The sequence below is a fragment of the Dermacentor albipictus genome, chromosome 9 (genome assembly GCF_038994185.2).
Source record: "Dermacentor albipictus isolate Rhodes 1998 colony chromosome 9, USDA_Dalb.pri_finalv2, whole genome shotgun sequence".
NCBI lineage: Eukaryota > Metazoa > Arthropoda > Arachnida > Ixodida > Ixodidae > Dermacentor > Dermacentor albipictus.
Window position 1 is genome coordinate 16661532 of NC_091829.1, and position 19460 is coordinate 16680991.

Below are 19460 nucleotides of genomic sequence, written 5' to 3' on the forward strand. Positions count from 1 at the left end.
GCGACTAAAGAAATAGTCCCGCTCTCGCGGCTAGGCCCAGTTCGAAGCGCGGGCTGCCATGTTCTCCGTCGTCGGGGTCACCGGCGGTCCGGCTCATGACGTCAGTCTAGAGTGCACGCCCAATTGTGAAGGCTCGTGTGCATCCGCATTTGAAGGGCAAATGCCGCTGCCTTCTAAAGTTGTACCCGACTACAGTGCACCGAGCTGTAGTGCTATAGAACTACGGCTGCGTCAGAGGCTACGGCATTCCCCGCGGCCCACGTGCTGCTTTTGGAGGACGTCAACGTCACAAGTTCGTACTCGCGCTCAGATTTGCATGGAGTCGCACTCACCGGCCGTCCGGCTCATGACGTCAGTCTAGAGTGCAGGCCCAATTGGGGAGGCAACAAACGGACTCGCTCAGACTCCTACATAGTAATCGAGATTCAACTAACCTCACTCGGACTCCGATCCATTCAGTATCGGGCTCATGTATGTGAGTAAGCGAGCGCTATGGCTCACGCAAACCTTTGCTCATTCAAACTGGCACGAAATGACAGACTATAGACCATCCCAAGGAGCGAGGCAAAATTATCTCTCCTGATCAGGCTTACAAAGCCAGACAACGTGCGATCATGAGCCTCCGCGTGGCGACCACGCACGGCTGCCGTACACGCAAATGTGGCTGTAGCCACCGGTCACTGAGGCCATGTAAAGCAGGCGGGATGTGACGACTCGCGTTATACTCCCGACTCGCCCAGCGTAACGCTTGCTGGTTCCACCAACGTCGCCGCCATATCGACTCTTCGCTTCGCATTAACTTGATCTGGGACATCTACACGAGCGATCGGCGTTTCGCGGACTTATATACCGACGGCGATTAGAGAGCGTCCGCGGCGCGCGCGCATTTCCATATCGTAATCTGTCTCCTATATTCGCTCCAAGGAAAGGCGTGCAACGCGCAATTCCACAGCACTCGCAACATAGGCGAGCCATGGGTGGCCCGATTTCTCTCCGCGCGCAATTCGAGCCGAGTTCTGGAAACAGTGTAATATGCGCGCGCGCCCACTCGCCCGCGCGACGCGGAAGCACCGCAAGCCAACTGAAAGGACGACATGCAAGGACGCAAAACAAGAAAACAACGACAAAACAACAGATGACGAGTAGGAGTTCTCGAGATTAAAGCAACCCCAATATTCCGGTCCGCGCGATACTGCGGTTCCCCATCCACGGTATATACCGAGCGCTCGGATTTAAGCGCATATACGTGCCTGCGTCTCTGGGGTCGTTCCGGGGCAATCGTTGGGTTCCTAATCTGATTTTCCTTTCCGTGGCGTGTACAGGCGTGCAAAGTGCATTGCGTGTGTGTGTGTGTGCGTGCGTGTGTGTGCATGTGTGTGTGCGTGCGTGTGTGTGTGTGTGTTTGTGCGTGCGTGCGTGCGTGTGTGTGTGTGTGTGTGTGTGCGTGCGTGTGTGCGTGTGCGTGTGTGTGCGTGTGCGTGTGTGCGTGTGTGTGCGTGTGTGCGTGTGTGTGCGTGTGTGCGTGTGTGCGTGTGTGTGTGTGTGTGTGTGTGTGTGTGTGTGTGTGTGTGTGTGTGTGTGTGTGTGTGTGTGTGTGTGTGTGTGTGTGTGTGTGTGTGTGTGTCAAATCTGCAGTTACGAGGCGTGATTTGTAATGGCGGTCACGATCGGCGCCGAAGCGAATAAAACGCTGCCGCACTAAAACCTGCGAGGAGCGTCGTTGTCGCTCAAGCTGTGTCGGGCAGTCGGCACGGCGAATGCATAGCGGTGTTCTGCGGCTAAGTGTTTGTAAACAAAGTGGGCGCCGCAGCTTACAGCGCAGAAGACGACGTGTAAGGGACGGTGCAATGAAAGTGCGCGGAGAGAGGGAGATAAATATTTTAACGATACGAAAGGCAGATATCTCGTCCTGAGGCGCATTCCTCCAGCCAGCTGCCGTGCGCTGTGGGAAGAGGGAAAGAGAGAAGAACAAGATGGGGCAAAGGGAAAAGGCAATGCGCCTAACGGGCAGGTTTACTCATAACTTAGCAGATATTTTGTAAAATAGGCACCACTTATACGCTGGAAAATACGGTATTAGTAGTGCCCCCAGACTTTTACTCTTTATAAATATCCAATTTTAAGGCCGCCAGGAGAGAGAGAGAGAGAATGATAAACGAAAGGCAGGGACGTTAACCGGGACTGAGCCCAGTTGGCTACCCTACACTAAGGGAAGGGGAAAGGGGAGGCAAAGATCAAGAGAAGAAGCAAAAGTCCACTGTGGATATCGCCGACGTGGTAACAGTTTCCTGCTCTATGTTCGCTTACGGTCGCTCAATCCGGTAGCTTTGAAATATCGCAGCAGTGCTTTTGTGGCCTTTTGTAGCTGCGATATGCGAGGCCATGTTCGCAAGATCTTGGTCAAGGTGAACTGTTTTCTAATTTAGAGCTGTGCAGAGGTCATGTCTTTGACTTTCAAAAGATGGGCAGAAGCACAGTAGATTTTCCAGTCTCCTCGACACCGCAGGCATTGCAGTCAGCGCTATCAGCCATTCCAATCAAACACGTACACGCATTGATGAACGCGACGCCCAAGCGTAAGCGGCACGGCATTGTTCCTCATTTCGCAGAAGATAAAAAGCCGCTGTTGCATAGATGGGTCGAGGGAATGCAATAAATGCTGCAGAGTGAACTAGGTGTGTGCCAGTTCTCCAATGTCATATACGGTACGGTAGCAAGAGAGAAAGAGAGATACACGAAAAGCAGGGAGGTCAACCAGAAGCAAGTCACCATTTTTGCTACCCTGCGCGTGAGTTGTGGAAATTGGGGTTAGAAAAGAAAGGGGGGAGGGAGAGGAGGAAAGAAGGAAGAAAGAGAAAGGAAGTCTTATAGGCGTTCACCGAGGCCGGTGTATCACAAAAAGCACAACAATGCTTTAACAGTCTTTTGATAGGATAAACCAAAGTCTACGTTGGAGCATTGTCTCTTCCGACAGAATTAGGTCGTCGAACCTGTTGAGCACAACGGCGATGAGCGCGTCTGCGCACAATGCTGCAGACACTGGCACAGAATATGGATGGCGGTTTCCTCTTCCCCGCAGTAGTCACAGCTAGGCCATCCACGGTGGCCTGTGACGACTGCGAAGAATGTGGCCACAGTGAATCGATGGGCTGAACAATTGAATATACAGTCATTTACAGTCACGCCGAGGGCCCAATATAATACAGTCCTCTGAAAACAGTTGGCTGTGGAGACGGGCAGAGAGGTTTAACCAACGTCTGTTTGCGTTCCATGTATTGAGGACAGCCACATGGCGCATGTTTTATAGATCCATATGTGCATGGCGCGACTCACAGCCTGGAGAACTGGCAGGGAGAGCAGACGGATAAAACGAATGCATCGGTGTCAATGACTCGCCCTACGGGCGAAACTGCCTTTTTTATGTTTTATTTGCCTTCTCCCCTTCTTGGCAAACAGTCATGTTAGATAGTTCCTGCAACTAAATCTTCGTAGCTTCCTGCTAGAAGTCATAGACGGCAATTTCTTTCGTAGATCATCCTCCGCTTTTCGGGCTTTTACGGAACTGATTTGACGGTAAAGATAAATAGCACTAAAACGGACACTCGAAACACTAAATTCCCTGTCAGTCAGTGTATCATATACTTTCGGTTTGTCTTCTCCAGAGCAGAAATAGTGTAACAAGAACTGCGCAGTCAAGTGGAGCAACAATAACGGTTTTTAAAAATGTGGAACGTGCAAAAGCATGTAGATTGTGGCGCCACCGCATGTGCACGAGGCGAGAGAAATCTCCAAGGTGCTAATGAGCTAAAAAAAAATGTTGAACGCTGTAGCGGAAGGCGACGGAAGGCGAGAAAATGGTGCCTCATTGGATCGGCGCATTTAAACGTCATTTTAACGCATTTCAAATTTGGCAGTTTGGCATTGACAGCGCTAGCAAGACTCACCGCATGGACGATGTCCATGCGGTGAGTCTTGCTAGCGCAATCCACGAGTGCAGCACGTTAGCGGGACGCAGAACGCAAGGCTACGGTCCCTAGATGCTATGCTGTGCAGCAGGAACATCCCCCTGCCAGGCGCCTCACAACGCACAGGCGTGACGGGTATACCGTTGCCAGCGGCGTTGCACGCATTACGTGCATCGTATAGGAAGTCGTTCCTGCAGAAGATGACCGGTGTCCCCGTTTTGAGAACCTGCTGCTATCGCAGTAATAGAGTTCAGAGCCAGGGCGAATCGATAAAGATAACGTTTTTTTTTTCTTTTTCCTTGTTTCGTTCTTTCTTTTTTTTTTATGCGCGGTCTGTGCCTCGGATGCTGCATTGTGACGACGCAGTACACCTCATTCTCGTCGGCATTAAAATTTGTCGCACGCAGCTGCGTTCAAGCGAGCCTCCGAGAAATTATGCACGCAGCATAGGTAAGGGAATGATGCATATGCAGCTCGGCGGCTCTAGACTTACGGCGCATCTTCGACATACTTGAAGAAAGCAAAAAAAAGAAAATGGTATGCATAGCAGTGGACGCCACAAATCAAGCTATGTAGCGTTCTCTGTGCAAATACACACTACTCTTGCCGTCGTCAGGGACAGCAACACATTCCAGCGTACTAATTTTGAATGCACGCAAGCCCGTGTGGAAAAAGAAAGAAAACGAAGAGCCGGGGCAATGTTCGAATTCCCCTGCAGCCACGCGTAATAAAATCGGTGAAATTTTTTAATGATATTCTTTATTTATTTACTTCTATTCCCGCAGCTGACCTCAAGCGAATGTGTGCGCCTTTTCTACGAGTTGCCCGTATGCATGCGGTTGGCCGCAAACTTCGTAAAGCAGCGGTATATGCGAATGCCTATATACAGCTCGAAGCGACATCTCGACGCAAGCCCGTCGAGAGAGACTGAATTATACGTTGGGCCCGAAGTACACTGTGAAATAATTTACACCTTTGAAAGTGAAAAGTGGTGTAAATGTGTCTATACCTCACACGCTTAGGGTGTATATAAATCGCACCCTAAGGGTGTGAGTTATCGACACATTTACACCCTTTTTTCGCATTTAAGGGTTAAATTATTTTACCGTGTATATAGCGCTCAAGGATGGCGCCATGCAGTTCGCTCCGACACGTACGTTTCCTGAATGCGCGGTGAGACTGCTCAAGCGAATATTCGAAATTTCGAATACGAATCGAGTATAATGCTTGCTATGTTCGATACGTATTCGGTTCGATAGGTCGGTCACTTTTCGAAACAGTCGAATATTCGTTTACATCGAGTGCGAAAGATAGCAACAGTTGTGAAAGCCTGCAGGAAGAAGAAAAAATGTGACGGAGGCGATTCCGAGTCGTTCAGCTGCCGGAACGCCGAGGTTGAAACGCAGAGGCACCGGTCCCTGGGGGCAAACGCTTTGGAACAAATGTTTGAAACAACTGTTTGCTGCTCGAAAATAAAATTGTTGAGGATTGCGGGTTTCCCTGGCTGAGATGTAGAACCGGGTTGAAGTTTGGCTTTTTTTTTGGAGAGAAGCATCATCCCGCGCCAAACTTTCGACGCTTATTTGCGCTTATTTGCGCCCGCAAACAGGGGAACGCAGTTCATACTTTTTTTATTCATATTTTGACGCATACTCAGAATGGGTTGCACTCGTTCGCACTCCATCTATAGCGCTATACTGACACTTCAACCATATGACGCCCTAGTTACTAAGTTTACTTTTTTGTCTTACTAATCTCACTAAGGATACAGAGCTCCTCGTTTACACTAATTCCTGCTGACCTGCGAGTTCGCCAGCTGAAATGGGACTGCAGTTGTATGATCTCTTATCATACAACTGCAATCAATACAACTGCATAGCAATCATATCTCTGATATGATTGCTATGATCTCTGTACCAACGTGTACGCCGACTGTATAACTATACGTCTGGTGAGTTACGCGCGGAAAGACAAATTGCCCGTTCCCTTCGCAAATGAAGTTCGACTGCCGACCATACGAGACCGCAGGTTTGGCCCCATTGCACAGAGGCCTAACTCCGACGGAGTAACAACCACTCGTGTACTTAGGTTTACGTGCACGTTAGAGAACTATAGTCGAGAAATTTGAGTGTGCTACAAAATTAACCCGGAGCGTTCCACTGTGACATCAGGCCTGACGCCAAATTGATGACGTTAAGGCTTGTAAATAATTCAGCAAAGGAATTCAACGAGCGTGTACGTCTTCAAACCGACAAATTGGGGAGCAATATCTCGCTTTCTTTCCTGCCCTTAAAGGGAAGATGAAGAGTCTGTCGAATTCAATAAGACGCTCATATACGGATGCGGGAACCTTATAAACCATGTAGGTAGAATTCGGGTTTTTTGTTCAATTAGGAGCGACGTAATCGTCGGTTGAAATTGCGCTGTAGCTCCGCCCCCCGTCGAATGCCGCGCGCTGCTGCTGACGCTGACGATGCGAGCGGAGACCGGAAACCGCGGTGTTGTGACGTCAACTCTAGTGTTTTGTTCCTTCGCAGCGTCCGCGACCGTGCCTGACCGCGCTTGTTTCTGCGTGCGTGCCGTCGTAATCTGCTTCGATCGACCCTGCATTCATTTGTTCGTGCGTCTGCGTGTATGTAGAGTGGTAGTCAACGTGCGTGGTAGTCAACGTGAGTGGTAATCAACGTGAGTGGTAGTCAACGTGGTAGTCAACAGATGAAGGTCACTACACGTACTGCATGAACCGGGAAGCTTTTCTCGCGTTTAAACCGTCTTTGTAGATTGCCGACAGCTTTGCACAGCGCACAAATGCCGACGATCGCATCCCCGCTTACGTTCCACGAGGAGGCATGCAGGAACACAACACTACAGTTGTTTGACCGGAAACGAGCTCACTAGATCGGCGAAAGATTGGCGAGATCACTAGATCGCTTTGCAAAAAACATACTCACCAAAGAGCATTTCCAACACGAGGAGATCCCAAGACTTTGCTTTCGTTCGCGTCGAAAGCACTGCTCGCACCAGCATCGTTTGCTTCTTCGAGAGGCCGGCTCTTCGCAATCGGCTCGTACATGTAGGGAGTAACGCCGAACTCCTCAGAAAAACGCAGTCTCTCTAAATTTTCCATTACCGTCTCAGAAAAACAGCGCCAAACTACCTGGCACCGCGCTTCATGTGTAGCGGCAGCGGTCGGTTACTAGAGTTGACGTCACGAGGCGCCCGACCAATCACAGGCGGAAACGAGACGCGCGAGCTGGGCGTGTGCGCTGCTGCACTTTTCGTCGCAATAAAATATATTTCCGCTTTCTTTCGCTCAATTTCGATACGATATTCGAATTCGGAGGGTTGAAAACCATTATGTACAGATGTTCACTCATTTTTTCTGGAAAACCTTTCAGCTTCCCTTTGTGTACCTGAAAGTTAACAACATCATGCTCGCTTCTATAAAACACAGGAGGGGGCACAAAACGGGGCCAACGAGAATTGCATGGGCTTTGAGCAATCGGCTGTCATCGAAGACGCTTATCGCGTCACACCAAGGCGGGCAGTTATAGCTGCCTCATTTTAGATTCCGCTGACACAGGCGTCTCGTTCCATCCCAGCACGTCACGACGAGAAAGAACGCCAACAGCAGCAACGGTTCAAAGCACCGCGAAAATAAAACGCGTTCGCAGGTAAAGGCCGCAGTAAAAACGATCGCCCCAGAATCGAAATTTCCAGCACGAACTACTTGTCTTTCCGGACGCGCGTTGCGAGTCTCCGCGCAGAAAAGTAGTCCCACCTCCAGCCAGCCAGGCTTGGTCTAGCGTGTCTCGGCAAGCCTGATTTACACGCCATATCTTAATGGAATGCACTCATCGCTGCCTCTCTTAAGACAAGCTACTTTACGCCGCTTGGGTAAACGCCATATCAGTTGGCGACGTCGCGGCGTGATCCGCATTCGGCCGCCGGCCGACGACTGGAGGAGGAGCGCTTCCAACGCTTCGGGGCACAGCGTGGTACTCGCGAATGGCGGCGTCGAGTCATACAGCGAAGACGCGAAAGGCTGCAACACGATCGTTCAGCTCGCACAAGTTCCCAGCTGACGCGATCGCATCATGTGTAGCACACTTTGTAACACACTTTGTTACACGCTCTTTTTCTTTCTTTTTTTCTGCGCTACAATGTCTTCAATACATATCAAACAACTCACCCAAGAGGTTTTACTGTGTTACACGAGGTCGCCCACTAAAAGCGGCAACTACATGCATTGCTTCCAGAGGGACCAGTTCTGCTTACCTATTAGCACTTCGTCCTCGCATACAGTCGCTTTATGGTTGCCACCTTTCCCCATCACACTCTGTGACCAGCGAAGCTGTAGCACATCACACAGGGTTAGAGAAGGGTAAATGTATTTATTTGCATTCTTTGGTAATGGCAGTGACGATAGCTTTGTGATTACTGTGATATACACTGATTGGTTCGGATACAACCTTAGACAGAATCGTGGTCAAAGTTAAACCTATACACACCACCGCTGTTGCTTAGTTGGGTGACTTGAATTGGTGTAGTGGTGGTAACAACTTTATTGAAAATCCGGCAAATTCGTGGCCTGTTTCTAGGCCGTCCCCGAGGAGGTCCGGAGATTCTGTCTCCTCGCCGCTTCACGGGCTTGCTTTGAATTGGCGTGGCACTTCAAACTTTTCTAGCACAAATTGAGTGAACCATTTCTTGTCTGGTTTGGAAATGGCCACATTGAAGTCTCCAACGATGATCGCAGGGTTAGTGTCATCATGGCTAACCCATGCAAAGTGCGTGATCATGAACGTCTCGATATAAAACTTAGGTGTGTCTGGAGATATATGCGCAGTGGATATCACAATTCCGTCTTTCGTTTGTGCGGCACAGGCATCCATCCTCACAATCGCCGGCATTGTCCTCTTGCGAGCCAAGAGGACAAATGTACGTATACATTTGTCCTTTGCGTATATGGCAACGCCACCTGCAGTCCATGTGTTGTTCACCAATATCACTTGTACCTTACGGGGCTATGAGTCATTGCTTCCGCGGGTATGAACCTCTGCTGATTGCAGTTTTCCACACGCTGTTCTTTATGTTGTATGCGTGATTAGAAACAATGTGAGCACTGTTTGCTTCACTTAGCCGAGTGCTTGTAGCCTCTGCCTAACGGGGCTATACGAGGCCTTGCATGTTTTGCTTACTTATGGGCTATGAGTGCTTACGTGGGTACGAGCCATTGATAATGATCATTTTTGTTGACGCGCACGAAAAATACAGAACCCTAGCCGTATACAGCTTCGGAGTAAAAGAAGGCACTCGGGGGGGGGGGGGGGGGGAGGGTATTACCGTATGTAAAAATACTCTATAAAATGGCGATACGTCGAGCACAAACTATGAATGATACAAATTTTTCAAAGGCTTTATATAAACGGTGGTACATATTTAAACGTTTTCGTCCATTTCGCTCATGTGGCTCGAACTGGCCGTGCCAGCTGACGCTATAAAGACCAGCAGTGGGTGTCCGCCAAAAAAGCGCGTATCGGAGGGCAGTATATAGAAGTTGCGCTTGGACTCAGGAAAATAACTCAGTGCCCTTTCATTATGTGAAGGATGACCAGTGAAGCTGTGTATGTGGGCTCCTTAATGGCGAACTGCACCTCCGCCGCGGGTCGGCCCGGCATTGCACTATCTCCGGGATCGGCGCACGTACGGGGAGTGCTTAACGCCTGCTTCACTTTTCGCCTTGGCTCCATTCAGTCGCCGCAATATTTTTTGGCTTTCCGGCGCTCCTGCACCTCTATAGTTCTTATTAAGTACGTGGTCTGCTTTCATATCGCAGGTATAGCTGGAGCTCGCTCTCGCGTACCGCGAGATTTTTTCACAGCCTTAAATGTCTGGACGTCAGCCATACGGGATACACGGAGCAAACTGCGCAAACGTCTTCTATTCCGTACCCCTCTCTCTCTCTCTCTCTCTCTCTCTCTCTCTCTCTCTCTCTCTCTCTCTCTCTCTCTCTCTCTCTCTCTCATTTCGAGCCATATGGAGCTAGGACTTAACGTCAAATGGCAAACACAACCCGCACCACTCCAAGTGCAGGCCCCAACGCGAATTCGTGACACGTTTTAAAACACACGAGCTCTAATAATAAAAGGTCATCGAACAACTCGCGTAAGCGCGTTAGGTGGTCCGCGATGTCAGAGAATCTTCAGAACCACGCAGCCGAAGCAGTAGACGTTTTCAACTCGAGCTGGCGCCACCGAAACGGCTCCGCGAAGCTTCAAGCTCTCGGGTCATTTCGACGAGCTAACGTGCGTCACTGAAAATGAACATAAACCTTTCACGCACTTGTTCGTTGCCAGTACATACTTAAGTACAGGAAAAATAAGTGAAGCGGCACTTCAGAGGACCTGTCACGACTGAGCGTTGAAAGTTAGTAATATTCATGTAATACTATAGCACCGAAAATCGGTGCTAACATGTATCTCCAACCAAAAATAAAGCCCCACTGGCAAAATTTCCTCTCTATTTTCGGTGATTTCGGATTAATAGTATTGTTTTCAGTTACGATTTATGGACAGACAGGTGATTTGACAGCCAAACTACTCGTTTTGTCGTAGTTTGTCAAGAACTAGGGTCCCCTCACCGTGAACATAGACTTGACAACCTTAAGATCCTAAAAGTGCTAGACTCGAAGTAAAAAAAAAAGACTAAAATTTGGGGGAAAATAACCACAATTATTTGATTACTCGAGAAGTTGATGGTTGATTTAAATAATGCATAGCATGTCCAGTATAGGAATGCTGCAAACAGGCACTCTACCGGCTCTAAATTCGTAGCTGTAATGAACCGCGCCACATGGCAACGAAAATTTTCACGATTTACTAACGAAATATTCATGCATGCGGTGGCCGAAATTTCGCCTACCGTTGCATGTTTCATTAGGTGGGCGTCAGGGCTCTGAATAAGGGTCCACAAAACCCAGGACCTGAAAAATTGGTCGGCAACTACGCTTGTATTTTTAAAATAGAATACACACTGCGCTGCACGCAAATAAAGAATAATATAATTATGGTGTAGTTACTACAATCGAAAACAAGCTGCAAACATCGTGCATCTAACGATATATTCATTAAAGTAGGCAGGTAGGCCGACAACTTGACCGCTTATGACGTTTGTGCTTGAAAGGTCAATACAGCGAAGGTTAGACATTGCAAAATAAACTTTACGCGACATGTTTATGCTAGTGCGAAACACGACACTGCACAAAAGTTTTCTGCGGGTTTCACTTGCTGTTTTACTTGCTTTCACTTGCTAGCAATTAGCCCATTTAAAGGGAAAGCGAAGCTCGTAAACATCACAAGCTAACGTAAACGCCTGCAACAAGCAACATACTTCTGTCACCTATATGACGTAAACAGGGGGAAAAAAAGAAGAGAAAGAAAAATAAATAAACGCTACTACTCAAAACATTGTCCTATTGATGGTGCTCGCCTGTGACCGGGCTGAAAGACGAACAGTCATATAGCACCCGTCATACCAAAACTACGGAGCATGCTGTTCAATAAATAAAGACAAGCATAAAAGGACACACGAAAAGCGGCTGCCTCCCGAAGAGCAAGCTAGCCCTTAAAAGCTTCCGTTGCCAGTTCTCACAACAAACCCTCCTTTCGCAACAAATCCGAAAAAAAGAATTCAAAGAAGTCATCTCAATTAAATTCTGACTTGTTTGAGCACCGGAGTGCTAGCGGCCGAGAGCTCCGTGCAATTCGTTAGATCAAGCTTTTCTGCTGTTAACCGCTATCAATATCAGCGCTAAACAAGATAACCGCACTACTACAATCATTGCCGAGTGACAAACGCGCGTACGAACGGCGACCGCCAACAGAGCAACGGTTTTTCGTCGGCAGACTCACCTACGGACTCACCATTTTATCCGCTCTCCAGGAGGACCACTACACATCGCATTGTCCAGAAGAAGCACGGGAAACTGCGACACACCAATGCGCCATCCGCCGAGGAACACAGGTAGAGCCACTCACGCAGTTACCGAAAACATTCGTCGAGCCAAGGAGACGGTGCCCGACATGTCCCGCTCTCTTCCCGCCAAAAATCAGCTTGGCGGGAAGCGCGAAAAGGTCAATGCGCCCAAGCACACGTCCTGCCACCTCAGTAGCGCCCACGGACTGCCCGGTTATCCCTACATATCCTAACTACATATCGTCTGCTGGGGAACCACCCGTGCCTAGGTTACGCAATTCAACCAATTAGAGCACGCCTGTGCGCACGGCACTCAAATCAGCCGAACGTCCAGGCCAATGACCGTACGCAGCGCGCTCCCTGAGCACAGGGACACGGCGACGCGGCCGGGGCTTGCCGGCACCGTTAGGTCCGCAGTGACGTTGACGCCACGACCATGGATTCCCTATGTACAGGAGCGTTCGCTCATGGAGGTGGTTCGCTCTTCGTTATGGGTGTTCTGTGAAGTTATTCTGCGGTCGTGGATGCGATGAATATTTTGATATGCTTGCGTTGTGTTCTTCGGCCGATTAAATATTCGTTTGTTGCTGTTCGAAGTGTTCCTTCCGGTTCCATCGGGAGCAGTTACGCGTCTGCCTTCCGCGAGTTTAATCTATGTAGAGGGAAGAAATGAGATGATTGCTTAGAGCTGATCTGTCTCGTAGCCATTTGTGTCTGTCTTGGGGAGGGAGGACGCCATGTTGACCATGTATCGTGTCCACATCGAGGGGCAGGTCAGCCTGAGCGCGGGCGGTTGATGTTCGCGAAGTTTTTTAGTAGACGAAAGTGTGAGGTTTTGATTTGATAGACGACAAATATTATAGAGGTGTGTGCGCCTGGTTCGCACGTTTAATCCGCGCAATTTGTTTAGTCTTTACGAGAGTGTCAGCGCTTGCCTTGGATCTGAAAGCACTCGTTCGCAGTCAATGAAAACGCGCTGGCGCCATTTGTCGGATATCGCATTTCACACTGCGCCTATTGATTTGCTTACATGTGAGCTTTGCGGGATACTTCGCGAGCCGCATTTCACTCGTAATATCCGATGCTGTGCAGGAAAGCCACCGCTTCGTGTGTGTGTGTGTGTGTGTGTGTGTGTGTGTGTGTGTGTGTGTGTGTGTGTGTGTGTGTGTGTGTGTGTGTGTGTGTGTGTTTAAAGGGGGGGGGGGGTGCGCGCCTCGCACAGGTATGCCATAATGTCACAATAACCACACAGTGTTTTAGGGTATGTCGGCTTCACGTGTTTGTAACTCAACGCACATGGCTTACGACGCAAGCTCAGAGTAACAGCAAATAGTCGATATAAGGGCGGGATACTTACCCGCATGAGCCATTATAGTACGCAACTTCAGGTAACCTTCTAAGTCAACCCATCAGCAGCGTCATTAAATTCCGTGTATAGGATGTGCGAATATCTGACACCGAAAGTATGGACAGCTGGCCAAGTTGGTACGGTTGCATTCTTTACAGGCTGGGCGATGTAAGGCGACATACAGGGAGTCTGTCGGCGACTGTGTGCTCGTCACGCGTATGTATACGAAACTGCGCAGTTTCGCAGCCATCGCCGCGATTTTAGTCACAAGACCGCGAACAATTAAGGCGATCAGAGCATTAAGCGGGACACCTTGGCTGCAATGTTCAAGACGTGCAAGTTGCTAAAGGTCTGCGCAGGGGAACATGATGGTGGCAACACTGAAATAAATGATGATGGCGATTACAAAGACTGACGCCACAGGAGAAAGCAGCTTTAACAGCTTCCTCTGTTAAGCGGCGTATAACATCGAAAACGTGCAAATCGGACACAGCTGGCAGTCAGTGAAGATTCGCGGACGTCGCTCCGAACCGTCCCCCAAAATTTGTCTCGCCGTTTCTGCTGCTCAGCAGAAGAAGATCGCGGGCTCGACTCCCGGTCTCGGCGACAGTGAACCGATGGTGGCGGAATGAAATGCTCTCATGAACCATGTTTTGGGTAGCCGGTGGTAATTCTGAACCTCCATTACGGCGTCCCTCATAGTCCCTGTATTGTTCTTGAGCGTTGCACCCAATCGCTCTACTAGTCTATCGATCAGTCAGTCAACCAGGCAGTCAATCAATCAAACAGTCAACAAATCATAGCCAGATTGCCGCTTTGGCACCTAAAGCCACATAATCTGTTTAACGTATCTCCGGACCATCAGTTACAATTATGAACGGAACAGTCAGAAGAAACTGAAGCGATAAGGATAAACTGGCAAACGCTATGCGCATTCGTAATGTCGTTACAGTTTCGCAACATTGGTCTTGCGCAAGGTCGCGGCTCAACTACGAAGGTCTTCTTACGCCAGGCCTTTGTGCACCGGCCTGAGTGACTGTTTGCAGTCCTGCGCATCCTCCCGTGTGCGCGCGGTGTTCACTCTCTCCCTCCTTTCCCTTGCCTCCATAGTAGGGTAGCAAACCGGACACTCGTCCTGTCTACCCTCCTGCCACCCCCCCCCCTGCTTTTCCTCGCCTTACTTTCTCAATTTCTCTCTCGATAACCAGAAATTTCGGACATTGCCCCTGCGGCCATCTGCGAATTTCACCGCAGTGCGTCAGCGTAACTCAATATGAGCAGCATTCTAAAAAAAATGCAAACCTCCACTGGAATTATCTATGTATGCGCAAGCATTGTGCCACTTATTCATCTCCCCGTAGCCCGGTGTCATTATCAAGCTTATCAAATTTGATCCAACCACTATAAGCCCTTAGCAACTCTTATCGGTCGTTATCAACCTTTCGGACTATATCCGACCCTTATTAACCTTTATCAGTCGTTATCAACTTTCGCAGTCGACCAGATGCTGATAAATGCTTATCGATCCTTATCAACATTGTCGGACATGACCAGACCCTTATAAACCCTTATCAGAATTGCTCAGATCATTATAAGCCCTTTTCGCCCTTTATCACCTTATCCATCCGCGTCGAACCATTATCAACCGTAATTATCCTCATATAAACCCTCATAACTCCTTATCATCTCTATGAACTCATTGGCTGTTCACTCGCCGCGGAGGCTTGGTGGCTATAGTGTTGCGCTAATAAGGACGAGGTCGCAGGATCGAATCCCGCTCGCGGCGGCCTCATTTCGATCGGGGCTAAATGAAAAAAAAAAACGCCCTTTGTCCCGTGCATTGGGGGGCACCGCGTTAAATATCTCCCTGGTGGTCAAAATTAATCCGGAGTCCCTCACTACGGCTTGCCGCATAATCAAATCGTCGTTTTGCACTCAAAACCCCAGGATTAAAATTCATTGACTGCCTATCTGTCTGTGTCGCGGACCGTGATGCGCATGAGCCCTCAGAGATCTGTGGCATTTCGGTCGGTGAAGGAACGGCCCAACGAAAGTCACATCCCGCGACCACCGAAATGCATCGGGGACGTGGCGTGCTTGGCGTAAATTTTCGCAAAATCAGAATTTTCCTAACGTTAACCGTGCTCCAAGACGGCTGTACATGTGCTCCTAGAGATGCTTTTATTCCAGCATCATCAATTTTTTTAACAAAGCCTAGAAACTGTTCTCCTTTTACGTTTGTTTTGTACCACCGGTACAACACATTTATTACCTTCTGCAAGTGGGGGTGTTTAGCCCAGCGGGTATAGGACACTCCGCCTCTGCGTGGGGGCTCGTAGGTTCGAAACTCACCACCGTCAACGTTTTAGAGCGTACCTCTTAGGGCTCATTCACACCGGCGACTGACAGTGGTCACGCGACCAAGTTGGTCGCAAAGCGACCAGTCGTAAATGGTCGCAAACGGTCGCCTTTCTTGAAAAGCGACCATTTTGGGCCAGTCGCTCTCTGCGCGATTTTTCAGTCGCGCGACCGTGGTCGCAAAACTGATAAACCAATCAGCGGCGCACCGGAAGTGATCTTTCGTGTGTCTACATCCGGCCTCCTCCGGCGTCGTGTTCAAATTCCGCGTAGATTCCGAGAGTTCTCGCTGAGAACGATAATCTCCGGGATTGCGACTTGCGGGTCGCGCTCAGCCGGGCTTGCCGGTGTGAACATCAGTCGCCTTCGGTCGCTTTTTGATTGCGAGTCGCAAATGGTCACGCGACCTCCTCAAGTCGCCGGTGTGAATGAGCCCTTAGGCACCTGTTCCTGCGACGAGCGTCGGCGTAATCGAACGAACGCGCACGTCGAAGGATGAAAGAGCGAACGCGGAGCGCAGCGGAGGAGGAAAGCGAAGGAGTAGGTATGGCGAAAGGGTGAGAGAGAAAGCGTAGGGGGGCGACGATGGCTGCGAGATGGCGCCGGAGTAGCGCGCAGATGTATACGCTTGTATACCGTTCGTCATCACCTCGAGAGAACGTGACTGTTTGATTGCGCGTGGGGCTCTATGTGACGTGGTCTTCGAGGTGCGAACAAGGTGCTGAAGCATAGGGTAAAACGGCCGTGACCAGAATGTTTTTCGGCCGGAACCGAGGCCACGAATTCCAAGAGGTCGTTCGCATATACTCCAGCGTCATCCCCGACTTCGAAATAGTTGCCATATAGGCCGCGTTGTCGTAATTACGATTCCAGAATCTTCGGTATTTATGCTCCCCGCCAGAGACTCTAAAAGCTTGTGGAGTTACACGAGTGAACGTCTAAAAATACCTGAGCGTTCGAGCGATGTTCGCGAGAAAGAACCATTTAGGGTGTTTATGAGCAGAAGCGCTCGTAAAATCGAGCGTAAGCGGGCGAGCCATCGCCGATGTCGTCTAGGAGTCGGTATTTCTTTTTTCTCCTCTCGTAAAACAGCTCGCGCTTTACGTCTTTTTTTTTAAAACACGAATGTGGTCTCTTTTATTGAAAAAGGGCAAATAACATATTAGAACCACGCGATGATTTCGAGTAAGCGCGGTGTTCTTTGTGGATGCGGACCGACAACTTATACTGCTATAGTACACATTGCGCAGTTCTCCTCAGGGAGGTCGCACCGTTTACGAGCCTGTAAATAAAAGAACAGACACAGTGTGTGCGCGTGTGCGTGCGTGCGTTAGAGGGGGTATAGGGGGAGTGTTCACGCATGCCAATTTCGTATACAGAAACCCTCTGGTCTAAAACAGATGTCTATGGCCAGGGATTTTAGAGGAAAACTTTGTGCGGCCAAACGAGGTCGCGACATCCTGTTAATTACATTTTGCCAAGCGCCCGGGTAGCCGTCACGAGAAACTCCTTTTAATTTGAACAGCGTCTCGAATAAATTTACAAGACGAAAAGAAGCGGGGGCACCGCGCCTATTTGCAACACAGCAATTTCATTTGTAAACGAGCACATACATACGCAAGTAGGCAGGTTAAAAAAAAAGAACAAGAAAAGCTTTACAGTCAAAGAAATGTTAGGCCATGGGCTTGCGGGTAGCAGTATGTTTTAGGTACACTTATAGCGCAAAAAGGGCCGAATGCTGGCGAAGTACGACAAAACAGCGTTTGATGACGAACGAGGCCGAGCATCCCGGAATCTTTGCCTCCGCAAAGGGCCGGAGCCCTCCGAGTGCACTCCGAGTGCACCCCGAGCGCTGACTTTGGACGTCAAAGCGGAGGCAGTGGCTGGTGGTCTCTTGACAGCTGCTGTGCTCGCTTCTGGAAGAGTCAGCCATTCCAGTGAGGAAGTAGTGTGAGTTTGTTCTTTAGTGTGAGTTTGTAGTGTAGTTTATTGTTCTTTTCCTGTATTTCCATGGCACTCGAAGCTGCAGTGATAGATCATGGCATGAGACAAACGATGGTCGTAGTTCCCCGGTGGCTTACAAAGAGCCAGCGTGATGTCGTGAGCAATTCGTTGAATTCCCCGGGCTGCGTCAGTTTTTAAGAGTGATGTGATCATTGTGTGAGCGTTCTCAATCATTGTCCCGTTATCGTTATCGATCTAGCAGCTTCATCAGCAAGGTGGTTACCGGAAATGCCGCAGTGACCAGGTAGCCACTGGAAAATAATATCATATCCCTTTCCAACAGCGCGATTGTAGATTTCTGCTATGTTTTAAATCATCTATTCATAATTACCTGTTCATAGGGCTAATTGCAGAGCTGTTTCAGAATCACAGAACACTTCCCATTTACATGGTGATTCTTGTTCAATATATTCAACAACGGCACGAAGAACGGAAATTTTTGATCAGCTGGACGTGGTCACACGCGACGTTCGAAATTTAGCTGTGACCAGCCAGCTAAAACACGCACCAAGGAATACGTGAACACATGCGAAGAGTTTGTCCTTGCACCCTCTGAAGAGCACGAAGGCTGGTTTTTCCAATGTTGGACAAGACAGGCAGGCTGTATCGTTAAAATCGAAAAATCCCAGAAATAGCACTCTGCATACTTCAAGCATGGATCTCGCTCATGATGTGCCCCACGTTTTTCCGCCCAGTAATCTGAGCAGGTGCACAATGGAACTTAGCCTCTTCTTTGTGTGGGCACAGGGGGGACTCCATGAAAAATCTCTGTTGATGATGCCGCCTAGAAAGCGGAGATGTTTTCTGCATGAAGTAGATCACCCGTTGATCGACACTGGGACCGTGCCATTGATATGCGGGTAAATGGCATTCACGCGCAATTTTCTGTAGAAACGGTCAGACTTTTGAGGGCGAAGCTGCGATGACGTCAGGGTAGCTGCCCGTCGGAGACCGGCACGGACCTAGGGGCGCGTCACCGCAGACGCCCACATACAGATGTCGTCAGCGTACGCGGTGATGTTGACTGTCTTTGGTAGAGTTTCAACAAGACCGACGATTGCAAGTTGGAATAAAGTAGATCTAAGAACTCCACCCACCCTGCGGCACGCCACCTGTCGGGGAGTCCCGCAAGGTGGAGCTGTCGACCGTCCGCAGTTTTCACGAAAAACGTATCTCCTGTACAATAGCTCCGTATCCAAAGAAACGTTCGGTCAGGCAATCGTGCTCCAAATGCGGTCACGCGTGCTGCTCCTTCGACCACATGCTCTGGCTGTGCCCGTAAAACGCGGGCTCCGACTTTCATAACAAGTCCAAGTGGGACGCCTTGCTGAAGAGCTCGGATTTCACAAACCAACTACAGGCCGTCCAGAGGGCCCGCGACGTCGCGGAGAGTCACCACCTCCCTGTCCCGTCGTGGGCGGAGCCACCAACTTGGTCGGGGAGCCTTCGGTCCCCCCAATCGAGTTCTTCAGGACACTCTAATAAAGTTCTTGTCACTGTCACCCAGTGCGACAGCCTCTAGAGCGTCTAGGTTATATTAGGCAGATATGTTGAGCGGCTACGGCCTGTTGAATACAGATCCGGGTGCTACCTTTCACACTGCTCACGGATGGAGATGCCTGTCACTGTAAATCAGGCTCGAGTGGGACTGTGTCGCATTGTAAGACGAATCAAGTGAAACCGTCGGCACGGTATGGTCAATAAAAATGCGCGGCAAATCGATCGAGTCGTAGTCGGAATCGTTAGGATTTCCACAGTTTTCGAGATACAGGCTTTCGACACTTAAAAGGACACATAATCTCAACTTT

The 19460-nt window shown here is 49.4% G+C and overlaps 2 protein-coding genes across 3 annotated transcripts in view; one reads left to right on the top strand and one right to left on the bottom strand.

The window, feature by feature from the left end:
- LOC135903703 (natterin-4-like) overlaps positions 1 to 12135 on the bottom strand; it is a 283730-nt gene extending 271595 nt beyond the window's left edge. The window contains exon 1 of the mRNA XM_065434055.1: positions 11891 to 12135. Within this exon, the coding sequence (XP_065290127.1) occupies positions 11891 to 11893 (3 nt within the window). The 5' untranslated portion in view covers positions 11894 to 12135. The remainder of the gene's footprint in view (positions 1 to 11890) is intronic.
- The window catches only part of LOC135903696 (bone morphogenetic protein 4-like), a 71272-nt gene that overhangs the window by 39993 nt on the left and 11819 nt on the right, over positions 1 to 19460 (top strand). The window contains exon 2 of one of the 2 annotated variants that reach the window (XM_065434041.1): positions 11910 to 11990. The exons of the other annotated variant lie outside the window; for it this stretch is intronic. Coding sequence (XP_065290113.1) covers positions 11910 to 11990 — 81 coding nt within the window. The remainder of the gene's footprint in view (positions 1 to 11909; positions 11991 to 19460) is intronic. 2 annotated transcript variants of the gene reach the window in all.